This window comes from Acipenser ruthenus, chromosome 14 (assembly GCF_902713425.1).
Source record: "Acipenser ruthenus chromosome 14, fAciRut3.2 maternal haplotype, whole genome shotgun sequence".
NCBI classification, from domain to species: Eukaryota; Metazoa; Chordata; class Actinopteri; order Acipenseriformes; family Acipenseridae; genus Acipenser; species Acipenser ruthenus.
In genome coordinates, this window is record NC_081202.1 from 9,873,032 (window position 1) to 9,894,324 (window position 21,293).

General features: G+C 37.3%; 1 protein-coding gene across 2 annotated transcripts in view; it reads right to left on the reverse strand.

The window, feature by feature from the left end:
• Positions 1-21,293, reverse strand: part of LOC117419485 (PDZ domain-containing RING finger protein 4-like) — a 125,371-nt gene that overhangs the window by 34,833 nt on the left and 69,245 nt on the right. The window contains exon 1 of one of the 2 annotated variants that reach the window (XM_034032260.3): positions 8,297-8,591. The exons of the other annotated variant lie outside the window; for it this stretch is intronic. Coding sequence (XP_033888151.3) covers positions 8,297-8,365 — 69 coding nt within the window. The 5' untranslated portion in view covers positions 8,366-8,591. Of the gene's footprint in view, positions 1-8,296; positions 8,592-21,293 lie in introns of those variants that run through there. 2 annotated transcript variants of the gene reach the window in all.

Below are 21,293 nucleotides of genomic sequence, written 5' to 3' on the forward strand. Positions count from 1 at the left end.
GTTGGTGAAATCCCCATACTCACTGTTGTAGTTTGATGAGTAAATGGGGCTCTTGATCTCCTCACATATGACTTGTAAACAAACTGTGTATGAAGATTAACAATCTATGTCTTATTTCAGCAACTGTCAATAAAACACTGGTGCTACAACATACAACATTACCATCAGTGAAAGATATATGCGTCTATATATTATGGTGAAGACGGATAAACTATTCAGTTGCGAGAAACCAGCCTTTTTTCAGAAAATAAAATTGGATGAATACAGAACAGATTCCCTAAGGAGTGCTTTATAAGTGGTTCCAACAAATATAAGGAGAGAAGAATTGCACACATGAATGAATGGAGTAGGAAAGGAAATCCTGATGGTATAAACAAACATGCTCATGTGGTTTTTAAAAATGACTCCTGGGGACATGTGCATGCATGTACATGTGTACAGTATAATATGGTGCTGGACATGTTTAAAGAAAGAGGATCGTTCTCACAAATTACCCTGACCAGATTACAAGACGGAGGTGGCACAGTTAATGAAAAGATACATGTACGTAGACCATGAAGAACTTTATATTCAAATGCACTCAGTTATAGATACCATATAAACAAGGACTGTCCACAACATTTTAATAGGACAGTAATAATTACTACATATAGAAAAGATTTGGGTTGCTGCATGTGATGGAGACTACAGTAACTCTTTTCCTAAAGCCTCTTTAACCTCTGGTAATGAGTTGTTTTAGCTGGCAAGGAACACTGTAAAAGTAGAGATTTCTCTTTAGTTTAGTTAGAACTGTGTATCGATTAAAAATCAACTTCAAAATAACCTTATGGTTGAGAGTTGTGATACGGATTATTATATAAAAGAATATTAAAGTGTATTGGTTAAGCTTGTTTTAGTATTCCCTGAAGCGTATTCTTCCTTTAACCTCAAGTTTTGTATTGTTGTATTGTAAATGCATTTTATAATGAGTTAAAAGGGTCAAAAAATGTCTAAACCTTACATCTCTCTCTCTCTCTCTCTCTCTCTCTCTCTCTCTCTCTCTCTCTCTCTCTCTCTCATTGGGAATTTTAGATGTAGGGGAAGCTCTATATAGGTATTGCTTAGGACTACCTGGGTTTTGGATTCATAGCCGCACAAGTTGAACAAAGGTTTTTTTCAGGACCATTCAAAGAATTGAGGAATTGAGTTTACTAAAGACAAGAAGTTCTGTACATACATTTTTTCAAAGAAATGAAAAATATGCCCCAAAAATCCTTGGCTACATTGCAAATGCATCAGTAGCATTATAGTTTGATGGTCTGTATGTGTAGATCCTGTTGTTTCTTTGTTTAATCTGTGTACTACAATAACTGCATTGGAATACTAAAAAGTCTTGAAGTGCAACTGCAGGTAAGAAATCTCAAAGCAATCCCATTATTTTTGTCTTACTAAACATTTATACAGGATTTGGCAAACACGGAGCTCCAGTTGAGGTACTGTAACCAGGTCTACCTTTGCTCTTCACTATCATTCTACCGCAAGCAGCGCTGTAATGCAAATGACTGCATTCACCCAGCTAGCTTTGTTGGTTATTCATTGTGTTCTTTATCGTTTCTTTCCAAAGCCTTGCTGCATCTGCAACGAGCACGGAGGTGTGTCAACAGCAGCATCAGCCACTGTCACATGCAGCCTTATCAGGAACAGCAGAGTGCACCGGGAATGTCCTGCAGAGTCACACTGAGCCTGCCCCATCTCCCCGGCCCATTGTGATGCTGCTGGCTCTTGCTCTTTGTCCCCTTTAATGATCAGTCATTCTCTGGCAGTGCCCTGGGCACAGGACCTTCTCCCACATCTAGAGAGAGAGAGAGAGAGAGAGAGAGAGAGAGAGAGAGAGAGAGAGAGGAGAGAGAGAGAGAGAGAGAGAGAGAGAGAGAGAGAGAGAGAGCCTTCCCAAGGGCTTTACCTTTCCTATCAGTGTGGAAAATGGGCATGGCAGCTGTAGCCTTCTTTTTAAATGTCATTGCTGATCTTCAAGGCAGATGTCTAGGTGGCCCATACAACTAACTGTGGCAAATTCAATTGCAAAGATAAGCGAAAGTTTAGGAGGGATTTGTTAGACGGGCTATCTGATTAATGCAGTTTTTTGTGGCACAGTGGATTAGTACTCAGCTTCAATGCACATGTCTGCATTTCTACAAGATGGGTTTGAACCCTCAAAGTTTAGCAATTTTTCAACTGATTTCCTTTGTATAAAGCCAAATAGGTCCACATGTATCAAGGTCTTTATACCAAAGTGCAATTTTCACCTTTTAGAAACAAACAACTTACAGTATATGAGCCCTTAAAATAACCATGTAATTAGCTGCCATTAGCATCCAATATACAATTCTGAGCATCAAATAGACCAAATAACCCATCAAGAGCCAGTAAACATTCTATTACAGAAAATAACTCAATTTTTTGTTGCTTTTTACATTTTATTTTAATGTCACAACAATGTTGAAAACTACTTCAGTTAAAAGAACAGCTTTAATATAATAGCGATGGGAAAAAAAACAAAACATTCAAAACAATAATTAGCACACAGGCTCTTTGCTGATCTTCAGAAGATAACCTTGAAATTTACAATCAATTCAATAGAGGCTAATGGAAGTGGAACTAAGATCACGCACACACTATTGCTGATCTGTAAGATAGACATTAGCACTTTGCCCATCTCAGCTGTGCACAGCAAAAAAGGGTGATTTTTCAACACGAGTAGTCAATTTTAATTGCACAAGACCCCCTTTTTTAAATAATGATGATTTAATGAACATTCATTCTGTCTTTCTGAATACAGCTAATTGGCTGAGTTGCGCTAAGCTACAGAAAAAGAGTCTTGCATATCATTTCAGCAGAATTAGTCACCCATTTTTATTCACAAGGGTGCAAGTAGATTGTCAAGATGCATCAAGCTGTTACTAAGAACTTCACAGTGAACGTGTTACAATGCATTGATTATCGTACTGATAATTTCCTGCCTGACTGCTGTAAAATATCTTAAATGGGTTATTCCTAGTAAAAATACTTAAGAAATAATTACCTGAAATAGATTGTGCCCTGCATAACATTTTTCATCTAATTAGTGATTGTCAGTTGCATACTTGATCGTTTACTTGTAGTATCACGGTGCAGCGGTCAAAAAGGGTTGCCTTCCTTTTACGTTTTGCTCCCTATGCAACTTCCTCATGCAAGTGTCTAACAATAAAAGGAAGGGACCATACTGAGACTGCAGCACCCATGACTATATACAGTGAGCTTTATTGATCAGGCACTAATTCGATGAAAACTGAAGTTAAAATTGAAACAAACATGCAAACGTTGTTTTTCAAGGATTATGTTTTAATATAGAAGGCTATAGCCCTTAAGCATCTAAAAGGATTAATAGGATACACACACACACACACACACACACACACACACACTCACTCTCATTATTCTTTGTTGGGGCTGTGGTGAGAATGTGTCACCGTATGAAAGCCCTGTAATCAATAGTATTTGTGGCGCATGCAGTTGCTGTTGGCTAACCTACTTTATTAACTGGCAGACAATCATAACAGTAGTTTATAACAGTAAAAAGGGAGGCACTCTCTAATATTAAAAAAGGAGGATTGGATACTGTAGAAAATTTCATTTTGAACAGCTCCCACGGGCTAGTCATAGGGGCAAAGGGGATTGTCTCTGCAGCAGAAAAGGTCAGCAATACATTTCTTGGGACAGAAAATTGTAGAACTGGAAAAGGTCAATTCATCAACTACCTCCTAAATCCTCAACTTCCATCCTGCTAAAGATGTAATATAGTCGATAAGATCTCTAGATCTCAGTACTATCAATATTCATATGTATTGCCTTTTCTGAGAAATACTGCTTTCATAGTTGTAACCTTGCTACGTGTGAAATCAACCAGAAAAGCCAAGGAACATCATTATTATTATTACACAATTACTGGTCGTGCCTGGTACTGCAGTGTCTAAATCAACTTAATATAGTTCATGCAACCTAGTATGGGGAAAATGAAATCAGCATTTCAGTTAAAAAGATCAGCAGCATTTTCTTGGGCTAGAAAACTGTAAACGTGGAAAAAGACTGAGTCATCAAATACCCCTTAAATCCTATACCGCTAGACTGCCTCACATTAAACTGACTAGTTGTAAAGGTATACAGTAAATGCAGAGATTAAACCTCAACACCCACTCATATTTATTGTCAGTGCATTAAAATGCAGCACTGTAAAAGATTCTGACCCTGATAAAAAAAAGAAATGCAGTACTTTTTGAGCAGAATCATAATAATGCAAGAGACTGAGCAATATGCACCCAGATATACAGTACACAGTAAATTTGCTCACATCCTACAGTCTCAGAAATAGGTCCACAGCCTATGTTATATTTCAGAGTAATCTTGCTGGTGGACACAAAATCAATCAAACAACACATTTTTCTTTTTCTTTGTTCTTTCCTATCAATTTTAATGGGTGAAGAACATCATTCACAAAAATGTAATGGGACAAGGAGATGGATGAGTACATTTGTAGCTAATAGTCATGAGATAGAAAAGCTTCTGATGAGGTGACACAGCCAGCTGAAGGTTCAACAACATAGGTTGGGCAATATAACATTCTGAGATGCACAAGAATATGTATAAATGGTTCTAAACAAGTTAGCAACCCCAGTGATACTGTAGGAACATCATTTGATTTTTTTCCACAAAGCAATATAAGGATACTGATTGGGTCAAAATCACTAAGATGAAAAGACAACATTGTCCCAAGGCATATTTATCCTAAAAGTCAACTGTTACATATAACATATTTACTTCAGAGAATCAATGACTTCCATCCTTCAAACAAACAGAGCCAGCCACATAGATGACACATTACAGTACTTCTGCTTGTCAGTGTTGATGTCAAAGGGAATTATTTGAAGCTTACAGTCTGCCCCAAAATGGGATTGTCAACAATACCCTGCTGGTTATGCCAAGAGTTTACAGTGATGTCAAGACACGACACAGTCCAGGGAATTCTTTTAATAAACTGTGTTCCCATTTGGGATACGGTGTACTTTACAGTAGGAAGGAAGATTAGATTTACATAGATTATATACACACACACATACTGTTGTAATTAACATGTTTGGAAATGAGGACTTATCTCGAAATAACATTGCCTCAGAACTTTAGTGTAGCCTTGTGGTTGTAGTTGGGTACTGCTGGGACTAATGTGATCTGAATCGAAGCACAACCTCTGTCTGTAACTCTTTGACCAGGTCAAGTTATCTTCTTGTGCCTTGCCCCAGACAACCAATAAAACAGACTGGAAAGAGCATTCAACACGTGTCTGTCTGTACAATAGAAACCAACGGGTTACATTATTGTTAAAAATACAAGATGGAAACTGTCCATGCGTCTAAAGATAATGATGAACATATTAAATCCCAGTCTTACTCTTTGAGTGGAAGTACCAAAACACAGAACTTATATATTTTTGACAACACAGGGGCATTGTTAGGGCATGTTCTCCAAAGTTAAATGTCATTGAGTAAATTGCATTATAACCTGTTTAGAAACATTTACACAGAATTATTATTAAGATGTGCTTTATAATTCCTTGTCATACTATTTAATACTTCCAAACGAGGGAAACAGGAAACTTAAATCATAGCCTAAGTCACATTAGGAAACGTGAAGCAGACCTTGAAACACTACATTGAAACTGTTATCTGCTGTACTATTGAATTGTATTTTGTAACACTTGTACTTGCTTGAACCAAAGTCATTGTATTTATCTTGCTCTTAATTGTATTATTACTTGTACTGTGATACTTGAAATGTATTTGCTTACGATTGTAAGTCGCCCTGGATAAGGGCGTCTGCTAAGAAATAAATAATAATAATAATAATAATAATAATAATAATAATAATAATAATAATAAAAAATAGGGGGGAAAAAAGCCACTCAGTGTGTTATGTAAGAGCCAATTTAATATGCTTAAAGGTCCAACACTAATACTCAGTGGCTGCCACTAAGGATTTCTTTCTACCACGAGAAAACTACTACACTTTCCTCCTTGGAGAATTGACACATATCTGAAATTTGACCCACCATTGTGTAAAACAAAAAAAAGGTAAAAATAACTACTTGTCCAAACAATATCACCAAAGTTATAAATCCTTCACTGGGTACAGAGGTCAGGCATGCAGGAATTGTGTCAAAATTGATCCTCAGTGTGAAAAAAAACCTACATACTGTTTGGATGACCATGTTTTTTTCTTCTGGTGTACCGCTACACTGACTACCATTCTGTCTGCTTTAGGTGGTCTCTAATTTACATGAAATGCAAGACATGCAATCCTAATAGAACTCTAATCTGGGAATTACAAGACCATAACATTGGAAAAAAAAGAGAGTGGTAAATCGAGTGCTAATGTTTGAGCAGGCTCCTTTCATTTCATTATATCAGATCCAGCCACTCATGCTTACAAATACAACTCAGAAATGCAAACAGGGAGGTTCCCGTCTTCTGATAGCAGCTGCTTCTAACTGCTTCGTACGATACTGTAGTGCTGCCCCTGATCAAACATGCACATTGTCACTCTGGCACTTCCAGGCTAGGATGTACATAAACCTGTGAGAGAAACCGCTCGCTGTCAAGGTGGTCCTTATGGTCAGAAGTCACATTGCTGTTTTCTCTCGATACTGTACCTTATCTCTGCCTTTACCCTAAAAAATAATGGGATGTAGTGTTGGATGCTGATGTTGCATTACTTCACTGGAACATTTGAGAGATTCTGTCAGGGATTAAAAACGTTATCTGGCAAATTCCAGGATTAGAAAGCATAAGCAGCAGCTATTTCACAAGCTTCTTAACTCCACAACCATAATATACTGTACAAACGCACTTTATAATAATCCTTCAGAATCTGGAGCAGTAGGTTTCCTCTAATAAATGGAGACCCAAGAAAATTGTGTATGCAGTTTTTTCTTTGTTTAATAAGCCACTTGTCCAACAGTATTTGATGCTAGAGCTAGAGCAAAGTAAGGTGCAGTTTGGGCTTTTGAATGTTGCGTTAAGTTGTTATACAGTACCTAATACATTATTTTATAATTTAGTCACAGGAATATAACAGACAATTAACACTTTTATGTTAAAATCACTACAAAGTGGACCTGAAGATGGGCTATGCAGAAGTGCTCCAACAGTGCCCTGTAATGAGAGTGATCGTTAGTCAGGTATCTGTTAATTTCATATAATTTCACTCTAAGCATCTTCTGAGTTTACAGTCGATAAAATTAATCAAAAAAAGCATTGCCCCTGGAAGTAATTATCAGTGTTAATCATCTTTTTCCTCTCTGTGGCGATAAGAGAGACATTTTACATTTAATTAATGCACAGAATCATTTTATAAAATAGATAATGAGCCTGTTATCACATTACCATGAAAATGTTCATTAACGCAGCCTCAGGAAGACGCCGTTTCATGTGTAGCGAATCTGCTTTGTAATTAGCCCACTGTGAAATGAATCGTGTTTGAGGAACTCTAAGGGATACAAGGGGCACTTAGCTTTTGCTGTGCCAGCAGACCACCAGCAATGTACAAAGTATTTTGTTCATGAATACTGTCAATAGAATATATTCACAGCGTATTTCCAATATAGGCTGACTGCTGTTGCATTAAGAATACTGTTTCCCAACTTGAAAACTAAGTAGTAGAGAAACACAAGCAACTGCACCGTTTTGGTTCCCAACATCACAAAACACCCTGTTTAATGTGAAACAATAAATTATACAAATCATATCTATTTTTTCACTCTTATTTTCAAACAAGTCTGTGATCTGTGAAGACGCCAAAGTAAGAACACTATGAAACTTTGAATCACCTGTGCCATTATAATAATACCACACTCTTTAGAGGCTTACAAGACTATTTTCATAAATTACCCTCATAAATACAAAGAAAAGTTTAAAATAAACAACAACTTGAAGAAAGCACCCAGGCACTGACACCAGCCAACAAGACAACTTTAAATAAATGTATAAACATAATTCTAATCACCAATGTAGAGCTGAGGTTGCCTGCATTAACCACAAACGCAATTTCAATGATTGAGAAGTGTGACATCTCAGAGTTAAGAAGCCCTGGGAAACTCCACAAGTCAGCTAAAACTATTTTGACATCTACTGACCTGTGAAAACAGCCATTATCTTGTTCTTTAAAAAAAAAATTTAAAAAAAATCCTAAGAGCCAGCTAAGTCAACAATTTCACCAAAAGCACACTTACCTGAGCTATTTCATAGAGCAGTTTGTAGTGTTCTTCTTTTTTCTGTAAAGAGCACAGATTGCAGCCCATTATAGTGAGCGGAGAATAGCAAGGCTTCTAATTTCCCCTGCAACTGATAGGCAATTGAACTGACAGGGAATCACCCTCCAGACTTGACTACTGTTTCTCATCAGTCACTCTGGCACAGGACACACACAGATACACCAGTGTTAGCTCGGAACAGAAGCTGGCCCAGTGTACAGCAGCACACTCCTCTTTTTCCTCTCAGTATCACACACACACAGTTTTGACTCAGTTCATGGTAACACTCCCCCCGTCTCAGCTTGAATGCACATGACTACACAGATTCCAACTCATGAATAATAATAAGGTGTTCATTGATTATTCATGACACGAGGTGTTAGCAGGGAGGGGTATCACAGCTCCCTCCGATACCAGCTCAGTATTCACTAATTAAGGATCCTTCTAAACAATGCACACTCCTTTGTGTTAGTGACACCTTTGCTTTTATTGAGGAGTACTGAGATTGGACTGCCATTTCAAACAATAACTGGATAAAATGCACAGATTATCTATGCTATGTTTTTTAGGATGAGGAATTATTCTCATATTAGAAGCAGGGTACAGTGCAGAGGCAGTGAAATTGGATTTCATCACAAATAAAGCTGGTTTGATTGTCATATTTTGAGGATTACAGCAACTGAGAAATGTAGAAAGCTCAAATTTGTATTCCCAAAATAAGCACATGCCGAATAAAGTTAGGCTTTTAGAAATGCAGCAGAGATGCAGGGAAGTGACTGTAAACCAATCAAATAAAAAATCTATAATTTAATGGAATCAAGCTAAACATATATATATATATATATATATATATATATATATATATATATATATATATATATAATGTGTTGGTCTTTTATCAAATTATTTTTTATTGTTTTAAATGTAAAATTACAAATTAAAAAAGGAAAATTCAAATATTATAGGAAAAAAAAGAAAATGCACAGTGGATGTTTTTGTCTTTCGTCAGCCAATTTTGATGTACTAACAAATCTATTTTTAGACTTAGACCAATAGTGTCTCTCAAGGCATAGTTTTATAATTTGTTGAGTGGAACTTTACTGTATTCTTCCCTTATGATAATAGGAAGTGATGCTAACGAGTACTCTTTTAACAAATTGGCTTTCCGTCTACAGCACAGGGATAGAGTAGATCGACAGTCATCAGCTGGCTATCAGCCCTCTCCCCTGGGATACAATAATCTGATTTTCTGGGCCTTAATTTTACTTAACAGGCTGGAGGAGAGCCAAGCCAATGCCTACATGAAACAGCATCATTACCATTAATACTCAATGTTATTAAAGATCGCTAAACGGTGGCTTTCAAGTTGCGTCGTAATACCAGCTCCTTGTAATGAAGTGCCACTTTCAACTCACAGAAAGCGAATATTTGGCAAGAGCACTGTGGCAAAGGCCATACTGGAGATATAATTGCATTTCTAATTATTTATTTAGGAACAACTATATATTTTTAATATTATTATGATTAGTAGATGGAAAATACACACATACATAGAAATCACTGCTTCCCCCACCTGCTACACATTTCTAAAAGAAAATTAAATCTACCACTGAATCTACCACTTCACCCTATAAGAATGCACTTGTAACAGTAAATGCGGCACTGCCACTACTATTGTAGTACAGTCTCTGTCCTCTAAGAAAGTTTTCACTTACATTTTAGCAGGGCTTCTGGTACTGTGCAGGTTCCTCATACCAATACTATAATGTAATTAATGTGAAGTAGAATCTTTAACTTGGCCACGTAAAGCAATATTCAGCAAACCTATTTATTAAGAATATTTACCATACCTGCACCTGGTCCTGTCCACTTCAGAAATAGTGACATAGTTCATGCTATTTACTGAACATGATAAAATCTGTCTTAGTCCTGATTAATGTCAAGTAAATCTGTAAGGATGTCTTCAGTTTTTCAAAACACGACTAACCATTCACTAAACGACAGCATCTCAAAACATAAGAAAATACGCTTTTTAAAGTAATTAAAAACATACAATTCAATATACCTTATGTACAATGTCTTCTACTGACTTCTAATTGTAACAGAGTTATCTTTGCAGAATATTATTTAGATGGCGGGGTACAGTAGGCACACAATTCTATGTAACAACCAGATGCTGTCCTTGTTCAGTCTGATGAAACAAGAATACATAAGGTTGGGTTGGTGTTTTTCTTAGCTAGTTGACCATTTCATCCCATTGGATCCCAACTGGACCGAGATCTAATGATTGGGCAGGCCAAGAGTGGTTTGTGAAGTCCTTACTGTGGTCTTCAAACTAGTCCCTGAGCCGTGGATAGGAACATCATCACTTTGTTAGTTACCCTCTTTGGGACTGATATAATGCTGGTTCCTTCCTCAAGTATGACTGCATGTAGCTCGGCCTGATAACCAGATCTGAATCCAATTGGATGCCACATCACCCTAACACTGGATGCATGGTCTAACCAACACCTCTGGGGACATTCCAAGTTATTGGTTGACTGCTTGGTGTTTTACACACAATTATACATGGGAAGATGGCCCTACAACCTATGTTATGCTTATTATGGGTTAACAGTGCATAACAAAAAAAAGCACTAAAATATATTCCATTATATTTATATAAAAATTATTTGAAACATTTTTAAAATGTTCATTAACTATGTCTTTTGTAAACGCAGTGGTATATAGGCTTTAGGATAACTAACGGGTTTTATCGAGTTAATGAAGATATATCCCACTCTCCCTAACACCCTTGTGGCGTTGACATGTTGGGATTAATGTGGCCTTCCTGACAGGATGCAGGCAGTATTAAACTTTTGCTTCAAATTAAACACTATCCCCATGGTCCAATGTGGACAGTCATTTTAAAAGGAAGATCATTTCTACAGCTGCTACTATATAGATAATGTAGATATTAAAGTAATATATGTACTGCTAAGTCAGTGGAACTAATTAAAAGGATACTTGAATTCACTGCTGCATGGTTGTGCATCCTTGCTGTCCTTGTTTGCCCAATTTGTTTCTCTCCCGAACGAGAACAGGGATTCTTAAGTAATTTATCAAGAGGCTACCCTTTGCCCGTTTGAACTGGACAGGTCTTACCTTGTGCATCTACATTCACCTAATGGACAAAGGGAGCAAGGCCACGGGAAAGTGATTTATTTTATACTGAAGGGGCCATTCCAGGATTTCTAAATTTAATTTCTACAAAAATGATATTTGAACGCACCTACACCTGCACTGCTAACCTTGGTTCACTGGAGTGTGAAAATCAAAAACAGAACAAAGCATAAAATGATGATACCTTTAAAACACAACAAAAACTTTTTTCTTTTTTTTTCTGAAGGGCAAACTTGATCAGGAAATGACCGAGCAGAAGCTCAATGAAGAAGGTTTGATTTTTTTTCATATCTGTATTTGAAGGAACAATTTGGTCATTTCTAGAATGACATTGACACATTACAGCAGGTGGTGTACCAATATCCTTTTCAATTAGTGTTTACTTTTTTGAAAATATTACAGGTGTGTGGGGTACTGTGTCTGGCCCTTGAGGTCTATCTTATAATATTTTTGCATTATCTCTGATTGAAGGTAGAGAGGCTTTCGATTTGCAAGATTATGACGTAGAATGTAAAAAAAAAAACTCTATTTGCAATAAACCTCCCTTGATAAAATTTAGTTTCTGAGATTAATAAAAGGCAGTCAAAATTACTCAATTAAAAAAGAAAAAAGAAATAAAGCAAAGTAAAACAATTAGATGATTGAATTAAATTTGAACTACACAGCAGATTGAGTGATTGGGTATCAGGAATCAGAAGCAATGTTTAATCTCTGTTGAAGAAACTGTACGCAGATACCCTACAGACAATGTGTTATTTTATTATAACAAAAACAGATCTTGTACTCAGAACAGCTGTTAATATGATTATTTTTTTTATTTATAATTTTGCTGTATGTTCTATACACAGAAATATCTGTACACATAACTAGAAACAAACACTTTTGAGGCATTACATTAATTGGGGCCAATTTCACAAACCACTTTTAGAAAGTACCAGTCCGCTAAACCCAGTTTTAGAAAATTAAGTGAAAGAAAACAGTAATTTTCAATCATTTAGAATAGCTGAGCTGATTTCTGCAAAAACTATGCCGCTCTATCTTGAAACATTGTTTTGTGAAACAGGGAGATGGAGACTGCTACAATAAGTGGATAAAAGTGCTTTGTGACACAGGCCTCAACTTGCTTGTTAATAGTTATGTTACAGTAAAGTGTAGATGGAAAAATAAAAAACTGTTAAGGCTGAGGTAAAGCGAAGGTGGTCCAAGATTAGTGGTAAATTAAGGGTCTATAAATCCAGTGTGTGTGTTTTTTTTAATTTCACTTATTCTAATGTTACTTGTAAGGTCTATTTTTTATTGCAGTTAAGTTTTAAAATAAAAGTGTGTTGGAAAAAATATATTGAGGATCTGCAGCAATAGCTGTAACATATACTGTTTTCACTGATGATTTCTCTCTGACAGGAGGCCACTTGAGTTACCTTGGTGCAGGAAGCACCTTGTTTGTTCTGCTTTTCCTGCATAAACATTCGACAAAAACAGAGAGTTTGAGAGGTTTTTTTTATCATTATAATATTCATTTTCTATTAACAACAACAACAACAACATGCATAAAACAAATAACATTATATTTTATGTGTTGAATTTGCATGGAATCAAACACAAGAGTAAGTTTGAAATCCCAGATAGGGCAATGCATACAGCTACTGATAATATAAAATGGTGCCTCACAAACCACAATAACCACTAGTATTTTCCTGCTTGAGGCAATACCAGTTCTATGCCTCATTGACTCAACCTCCACCAATGTAACAGTCTGACCCCAACACAACCCCGACCAGCAGATAATCCCGCTGGCTGGTCATGCCGTTTACAAAGCACTGTTATTCTCTCTATGCACAGCAGGGGCGCCACATTGAAAAGGCGCTGGCAATTTAATCTCATTAACTTGATGTAATATTTCTAGGCTATGAAATGTTTTACATAACAGAAAAAAGAAAGAAAGAATGAGAGTACAGTGCACTTTGTCATCATGTTTATTGTATTAAATGAACTGCAGGCTTTACGGCACCACTGCCCTAGGGTATTTACAATGTGTCCAATGTGACCTGGCCTTTGAAATGTGTTAAAAAAGAGCCATTCTCATTAAACCAGATTGAAGGAGTTCATTCTTTAATGCATTCCTTTTTTCCTGTCCTTAAGATGAGAATGTCAATTGCCAGAGGAAAGTAATTGAATTCACCCATTAACCACATCTCTCATTACAGTTCACCCCAACTTTACTAAACATAAATATTAAGAATATCAGTACATTTTAAATGAAACTTGAATATGCAAGCATATTGCAGAAGGATTACAGGCAGCTTGTTTAAAATGGAAAGCTTCATGAGGTACCAAGCTCAGCTTCTATTATATCCCCTCTTGTAGTATCAAAACTGCAAAAATGAAATGAATAGTAACTTGAAGCCTGTACTGTACAGTATATCCTCCAAGGTTGCTTTTCACCTCACTTTGGTTGACACAGCAAGCCTAATACAAATGTTATGTGTAGCAACTGTATTAGCTATAATAATTCTTACATTTGCCCCTCCCCCCCCCCCACCCCTTTCTATAAGCTGCTTCATTAGAATGAGCCTTATAAAAGGTGTTGAATCACGAAAAACCATCACTTCTCGTATACCACAATATAAAACAGCAGGTTTCAGCAGTCAGCCCTTCTTCATCAGTGCAGTAAGACAGCAGGAGCTAGCTCTAGAGAGGACTCATGCTACAACATTCAAACAACATTCAGATTTGTTTTTGTTTTGTCAAATCTACTAAAAGGTACAATCATTTTGAACAAAACATTTTGAAGCCTGAATGTTAAATGCATGGATTATTTCAAGCATCATGCATTTTTTTCAATTAAAAATATGACAACTACATTTAAATACATTTTCATCTTGCTTTGGCATTTAGAAAGCCCTGTCACACAAGAAATGGTTACTGTGTGTATTCATACGTTATCAAAATCTGCTAAACAGTCGCGTGGTACGCAGGGTGAGTCATACAGCGCAGGTTCGCGTCCTTGCTGAGCGAAGTAGGCCGGTCTTCGCTGGGGACTCTGAAGTGAGCGTTGGCGCTCCCGTGGGTTAGGGAGGGACTGTTTCTCCTCATCGGTCTACAGCGAACCCTGCTGGCCAGGTGCCCAGTGAGAGCAGACACCTGCAGGGCTGGCCTTTGTCCTCCAGAGGTTGGTAGCTCACTGACATCCACTCTCGAGTTCCTGGGTGAAAAAGGAAGCTGGCTTGGTCGTGGGATCGGAGGACACCCACTGAATCTTCAGGTCTCCTGAGCCATGTGGGGAATTGCTGCGGTGAGGGGAAAAGCGATTGGGCATTCCAAATTGGGAGAAAATCGGGGGAGAAATATAATTGGACATACTAAATAAAATAATTTTTTTTTTTTTTTTTTTTAAATCTGCTAAAACAAGTAAACACATTCAAATTTTATAATAATAAAATCAGTCTCCAAAACCCCAGGTCAACTTGTGAAGTTCTTTGTGTAAAAACGTGTTTGGTTGTTTACCCAATTTAATTGTTTACAATGCTTTTTCTCAATTAAATTCCATGTTTTGTAACCAAAGCGTATATCTAGTGGTTTCTGTTGAAACTGGAAAACCAGACAGATCCTGGGAAGTGTAAAATAAATTCTGTCTCATCTCAAACTCTTCACTCATGAGAGCCTCTATATTTTTACATATTACTACATTATTCAAATAATAAGAAGAAGAAGAAGAAGAAGAAGAAGAAGAAGAAGAAGAAGAAGAAGAAGAAGAAGAAGAAGAAGAAGAAGAAGCATACTCCAATCTCTGGAGGCATCACATTTCAAAGGGGGGGGGAGACATCAAGTGTCAGGTTGCTATGTCAGCTGTCTAAGAGATGCACCAGTCTGTTTAAGGCTAACCCTACCCATTGTTTAATATCCCGCCATACTACAGTCTGGAGCCTGTAACAGCTGTTCTGCTATTGTACAGGTACTTACAAAGATTACAGCACACCAAGCCACAAGCCTAGCACTGAAAAGAGCCATCTAACCTGAAACCCTCAACCAGCAATTGTGGAGACAATCTGGAAGTGTCGGATGAACTCAGGAGGCTTAAATAAAGCGTCAGCGGCAAAACTCTATTCTGAGGTGCCCCTCTTTTGTTCAAACTTCCTGCAAGAAATTAGCATAGCAAATCCCAGCTTTATCTTTCCAATCGTTCAATAGATTTCTGCAAAGTATTAAAAAGGATCCTTAATCTGAGATCTGATCACAAAAAAGACAAGGAAGAGAACATGTCAACTTGCAGGGAGAGATTTGTCACACATCACAGAGTTTTGGGATTTGGTTTCTCTTTTTTAGATGTTTGTCTGTTCGGTTCTTGGTTACAGTTGGAAGCATTCCCTCAATGGCACCTTCACTTTTAGTAGATAATACAGCTTCCATTGTTTCTTCCTAACACCCACCATGGTTTCACTGGGCCACTGCTAACGCATACATTACAATGAAGCAATATACAGTGTTATGTTTCTGCTTCAGAACTACTGTATGCCTGATGTTAATCAATACACAGTTTCATTCTATGGAAAAGTGGGAATCACTAATGTGAAACATGATTCTTAAAATATACGCCAACTTGTTTTCACTAAATACAAGCCTATTTGTACTGCTTTGAATAACAATAAATACATAGAAAATGACAGTGGTTTCCACTGAAAAAGGAAAAGAAGAATGTCATTGTGTGCAATGAGGTTGCACATCAGTGATATTAAATTGTTTGCTTAAAAGGTAATGTGTATTAGTGAATAATGCAACAATGCTAAATTGGCTCACATAATTTACATCTAGTTTCCTATATTGCAAGCTATATCTACAGCAGTTAAACCTTTAATGAGGCACTTATATCAGCGTGCTGATAACCTTTTATCTCCTCAGTTATACAGACATGAAAGCCAGGCATCTTTTAACTTCAATACTTGATTTCCTTCCACCACTATTTCGGTCAGCTTGGTCTCTTGAATGGGTTTTCATGTTCTTTCATGTTTAATGCAGGGACTGGGCTTTCTGATACCAGAGTATCGCAGTGATAAGAAAATCCTTACAAAATAATCCGATCATGAGGGACTGAATCTGTCAGCATTCATATTGTCAAAACAAACGTCAGCCAGCTTGACATATGCAGCATATACTTTACATGATAGATCAGCACCCCTCCCCTCCTCCACCACCTCCATTCCACACACTGTAACTAAAATGTTAAGGTTGCTATGGAGAACATCCTGCTTCAGCAAGAGTGCAGAGACGTATAGAAAATGGCTCCTGAGGAAATGTGGAGCCTACAAAACATTATAATACCACTACTGTCACTTAAACAGCATTTCCGGATGTAAGGCAACCCTTACAGTCCTCAAATAAAGCTTTCATTTCTGTGACAGAAACTTTCTACTGTGGGACAGTCAATACAGAGCTGTTGCTGTGCCAAGGTGTCAGACTCTCACTTTATGGTGCAAGATCTGAGTGGGCTGTACGTTGTACTGATGGCTACAAGGAGAGACAGACAGCGCGTGACACACGTTTAATTGATTTTAGTCTGTTATCCTGCTGCTGGCAGAGTGGCAGTCAATACAGTCAATACCCTCCAGATTGTAAGTCAGAGTTTTGTTACATCTTACAACTTAAAACAGATCTATAGGACACTCTGTATAGACAGCAACACTGTGGTCCCCTGAAAGTCAAAAAATGTGTCTGTAATGTGTGCCGATACAAGCATAAAGCTGTTCTACTATAGCTATAGCTTGGGGTAGTAAAAAATACCCAACAATTTACTGTAATCGAAGCCTCCTCAAACTCCTCCAAGTAGTAACTACTGTATGGTACACAGTAAGAACCTGTTAACCTTTATTACGACCACTTCAAACACAAGGTGGCAAATATAAAGTAGTGTACTTATACAAATGCTTTGAGCTGTCAGGGCTTCATGTTCATTTAGTACTTCTTTATAACAAATGTAAGTATTGACAACTTGTAAATAAATATTACACAAAAAAAAAAAACATTTGAAAACATTGAGAATAAATCAATAAAATCACCAGAAATGCAACCCAAATTAAATTAAGAAAATGGAGTCAGTCAGTGCTTTAAAGTTAAACAATGAAACAATATTGCTTGTTTGAGAAGGAGTACAAGCCCATGACACTGTATCCAGTTTGACCTTAGGTTAGAGGGCAAGAGGGGTCAAATGTCCCTTCTGTTTCATATGTTAATGCACAGTGTATAACCTTACAGACCTTTGATAACTTGCCCCCCTCAAATCCCCTTTCTGAAGCCTATTGCTAAGTGGATGACTCAGGGACATGGTTAATTATAAAAAAAAATCTTATGGTTCATTTGGATACAGGTATAATCTTTAAAACAATTCACAATGAAAAAAAAAATTCAGCTCATTTTATTCAGTATGTATTGTTTATAATTTCACCATCCTCAAGCGGTAGCCTAATAACAGCATTACTTGTTTTCCTAATAATAATAGTAATAATAATAATAATAATAATAATAATATATTTATACAGTAAATGCGGCTTTATTTTTCATTTACGTGGGCCCTTATGAAGCTGAGAAGTTACAAAAAAAAAAACACAGTATGGTTACAATCATAATATTAACATTACTGTCTCAGTTACTACACAATCTTTCTCAAAATAGCCTTCTTTTGATCGTCACTACTGTACAAATATAATACCCTATAGTCTGCAAATTGTCAACATTGTGTCTGCCCTTCTCAGAGGACAGCCATTGATTTTCTAGTTATTATGAACACGACATTATTGAATGACAAATGATAGAGTGTTAGGTTCTACAAGTATTTTCCTAAATGGGTTATCTAGCCTAAGTTGTCATAGCAACCATGCTGTTTGACAGAGCTTATGACAAAGAACTCTTTGCCCAGATTTGGCAGCAAAATAGCTCTCTACTGCTCGCTGTGCATCTATGTAAATAACATAACTCAACATTGTGCTGGCTATACAGAAAAGAAAATGTGTTTATTCAAATTGAAGTCTACTAAACCAGTACTGATGCAAGCATGACAAAGACCTGGATTTGTGTGTCAATGTTTTGCAATCTGTACCCTATAAATATGTATGCAATAGGGCTGGGGAAAAGAGAGTACTGTAATTCATTGCTTTATAGTTTGTTCAAAAAAGGTAGCTGTCCAAGCATGTTAGCATACTCTAAAGGTGAAATAGGACCGGCAAATATGACATCAAAGCACTTGTTTGTGTCAATTATATTTTCTGCTGCACAATTCAACCATCGTTTTTCATGAAAACCGTTACAAACCAACTAAAAGTGAAACTGTCTTATGAACTTGAGTGAGAAACGCATGTCTCATAGCACAGCTCTGTAACGTGACCAAATCATTGATAGACATGGGGGACAGCTTTTGATAGTTAAGTACCTGTAATTTCAAGAAATGGAGAGGTTGATAACAGATAAAATGCTTAAAAATAAAAGGAAACTTGAGGTAGGGGCCTATTAACTGCCATGGCTGCAGGCCTATAGTATGAGGACATTGCACTTTAAATTAGAAGCGATGTTGATGACGTCATTTTGTTCTTAAGTTCAATATCCTGCTCATCCAATAACATGTTTAAAATGGAATCTTGAGTTAGAAGTTTATTACCAACAAGTAATGATGTGGTATTTGTTAAGTACAGGAGAATATATATATAAAACATACTCAAATCCTTTCTAATGTAATTTAATATAACCCAGTACGAGGTCACTGAAGGCCTAGGTGCTTACCACAATATGTCTTTTGTCCAGTCAAATAAACAGCCATATCAACCAATACATTGTTAATCAAATGTTCTAATAAGCAGTCTTCAGAAGCTAACCTCAAGACACCTGATCACAGCAAACTAGGCCGGCAAAGGTCACCCTGTGTTCCAACAGATATCCTATGGCCATGAATAAACAATAAAAATCAAATATCCTAAATGTGAATTTCACTCAGACCACCTTTAATGTCGTTCCACTCCAGGGTATTAGGTCACTGCAGGTCAGTATATTTTCTAAGATGCCTTTCTCTGCCGTGGAAGGCAACACTGTACTATTTGACAAGACAATGTTAATTCACGGAAGATAAATTAATAGCCCTGACAGCGGCCCATGGGGAATGGAGTTTCCGCATCACAGCGCACAACTGATTAAACCAAAGGGGAACAATATTCACAAATCAACCGTTGGTTACTCAGTTATAGGTAACACTTTCTGCAAGTGACACTGCAACGTGACGCTCCCTACAGAATCTCGAGCGACTGGCGACTTCACACAGCCACAACACAAGCCTGCAATCCCCGGACTGTATGACTCACCCTGCACACCCCGGACTGTATGACTCACCCTGCACACCCCGGGCAGTATGACTCACCCTGCACACCCCGGACTGTATGACTCACCCTGCACATCCTGGACTGTATGACTCACCCTGCACATCCTGGACTGTATGACTCACCCTGCACATCCCGGACTGTATGACTCACCCTGCACACCCCGGACTGTATGACTCACCCTGCACACCCCGGACTGTATGACTCACCCTGCACACCCCGGACTGTATGACTCACCCTGCACACCCCGGACTGTATGACTCACCCTGCACACCCAGGGCGGTATGACTCACCCTGCACACCACGTGGCCATGCTTTTACCAGGTGAGCAACTCAGGGATTCCACAAGGTCTTTCTTAACATGCTGCAACTCACCTTACTCTGAGAGGCATGAATAATTATGAGGTATTACCACTCCCACATCCAATTTGATTTGAAAAAAAAAAACATCAAAAGATTTTATGGATGTGACTAGAATGAGTGGACTATTTCTTCCCTTCAACTCAACAAACCTCAATAAATATCTCCCAGATATTAAAATAGAGGTTTGGGGACTTGGGTTTGGCTGCACACTGGCTAGCATCTGAAATGCAAATCAGAATGAATGTGATGAAGCAGAGTGGCCATAATGAAGCAATTATCATTACAACCTGCCTTCAGATAAGGCTGTAGGAACCAAACCAGTAAACATGTTTAAGATTTAATTGGTGATTATTCCATATGTTTTTACTGCTTTTGTGAAGTGTGTGTGTGTTTTTGGGTGAAGGGGGTCCCAAATCAAATACATGAAAGTAAAGGAAATAAAGAAGAGTGTGGGTGATCTTTTAAATCATCCACCCACTTATTCCATGAAACATCTGCCTCTTCACTATATCTATAAAGTTACTGCCATATTCAGTAACTTTATAGATATAGATATATCTTCATATAGAAATATTGTTTCACTTATTTTTTAAACTGAAGATAACATTCTTGTAGTTCCTACTTTCATAAAATGGAAACATTTCAGTGCTGCGGATCACATTAGGTGAACAGGGTTTTTGTAGTAATTTTCCTCTGAAGCCCTTGAAAAAACTGGGATGTGCACATTGAAACTTCGTTTTCGCTAAAAAAAAAAGTGTGCTGGCAGCAAAGTGATCCCATAGTGACGCACTGTCAGTCAGATAATTCTTTAGCTGTTCCAGACTGTGCACAACTCACAAAACTAAACAAAACTAAAACTAAACATTTCAAAAGGATTTTGATAACTGAGAAGCATTATCTGTGTAAATGTTTCTTTTTCTTTTTCTTCTGAGATCAGCTTATTTTCAAAAGACCCAGAACACTTCCAATAAGGACAAAATTATAAAGTTTTTTGAATTATGAGCAGTTAAAAACCATAAAACCATAAAATGTTCTTGCTCCAAGTCAGTGCAGTGCATCAAAAATGACGACTGTTCACATCACAGCTGAATTCCTCTAAA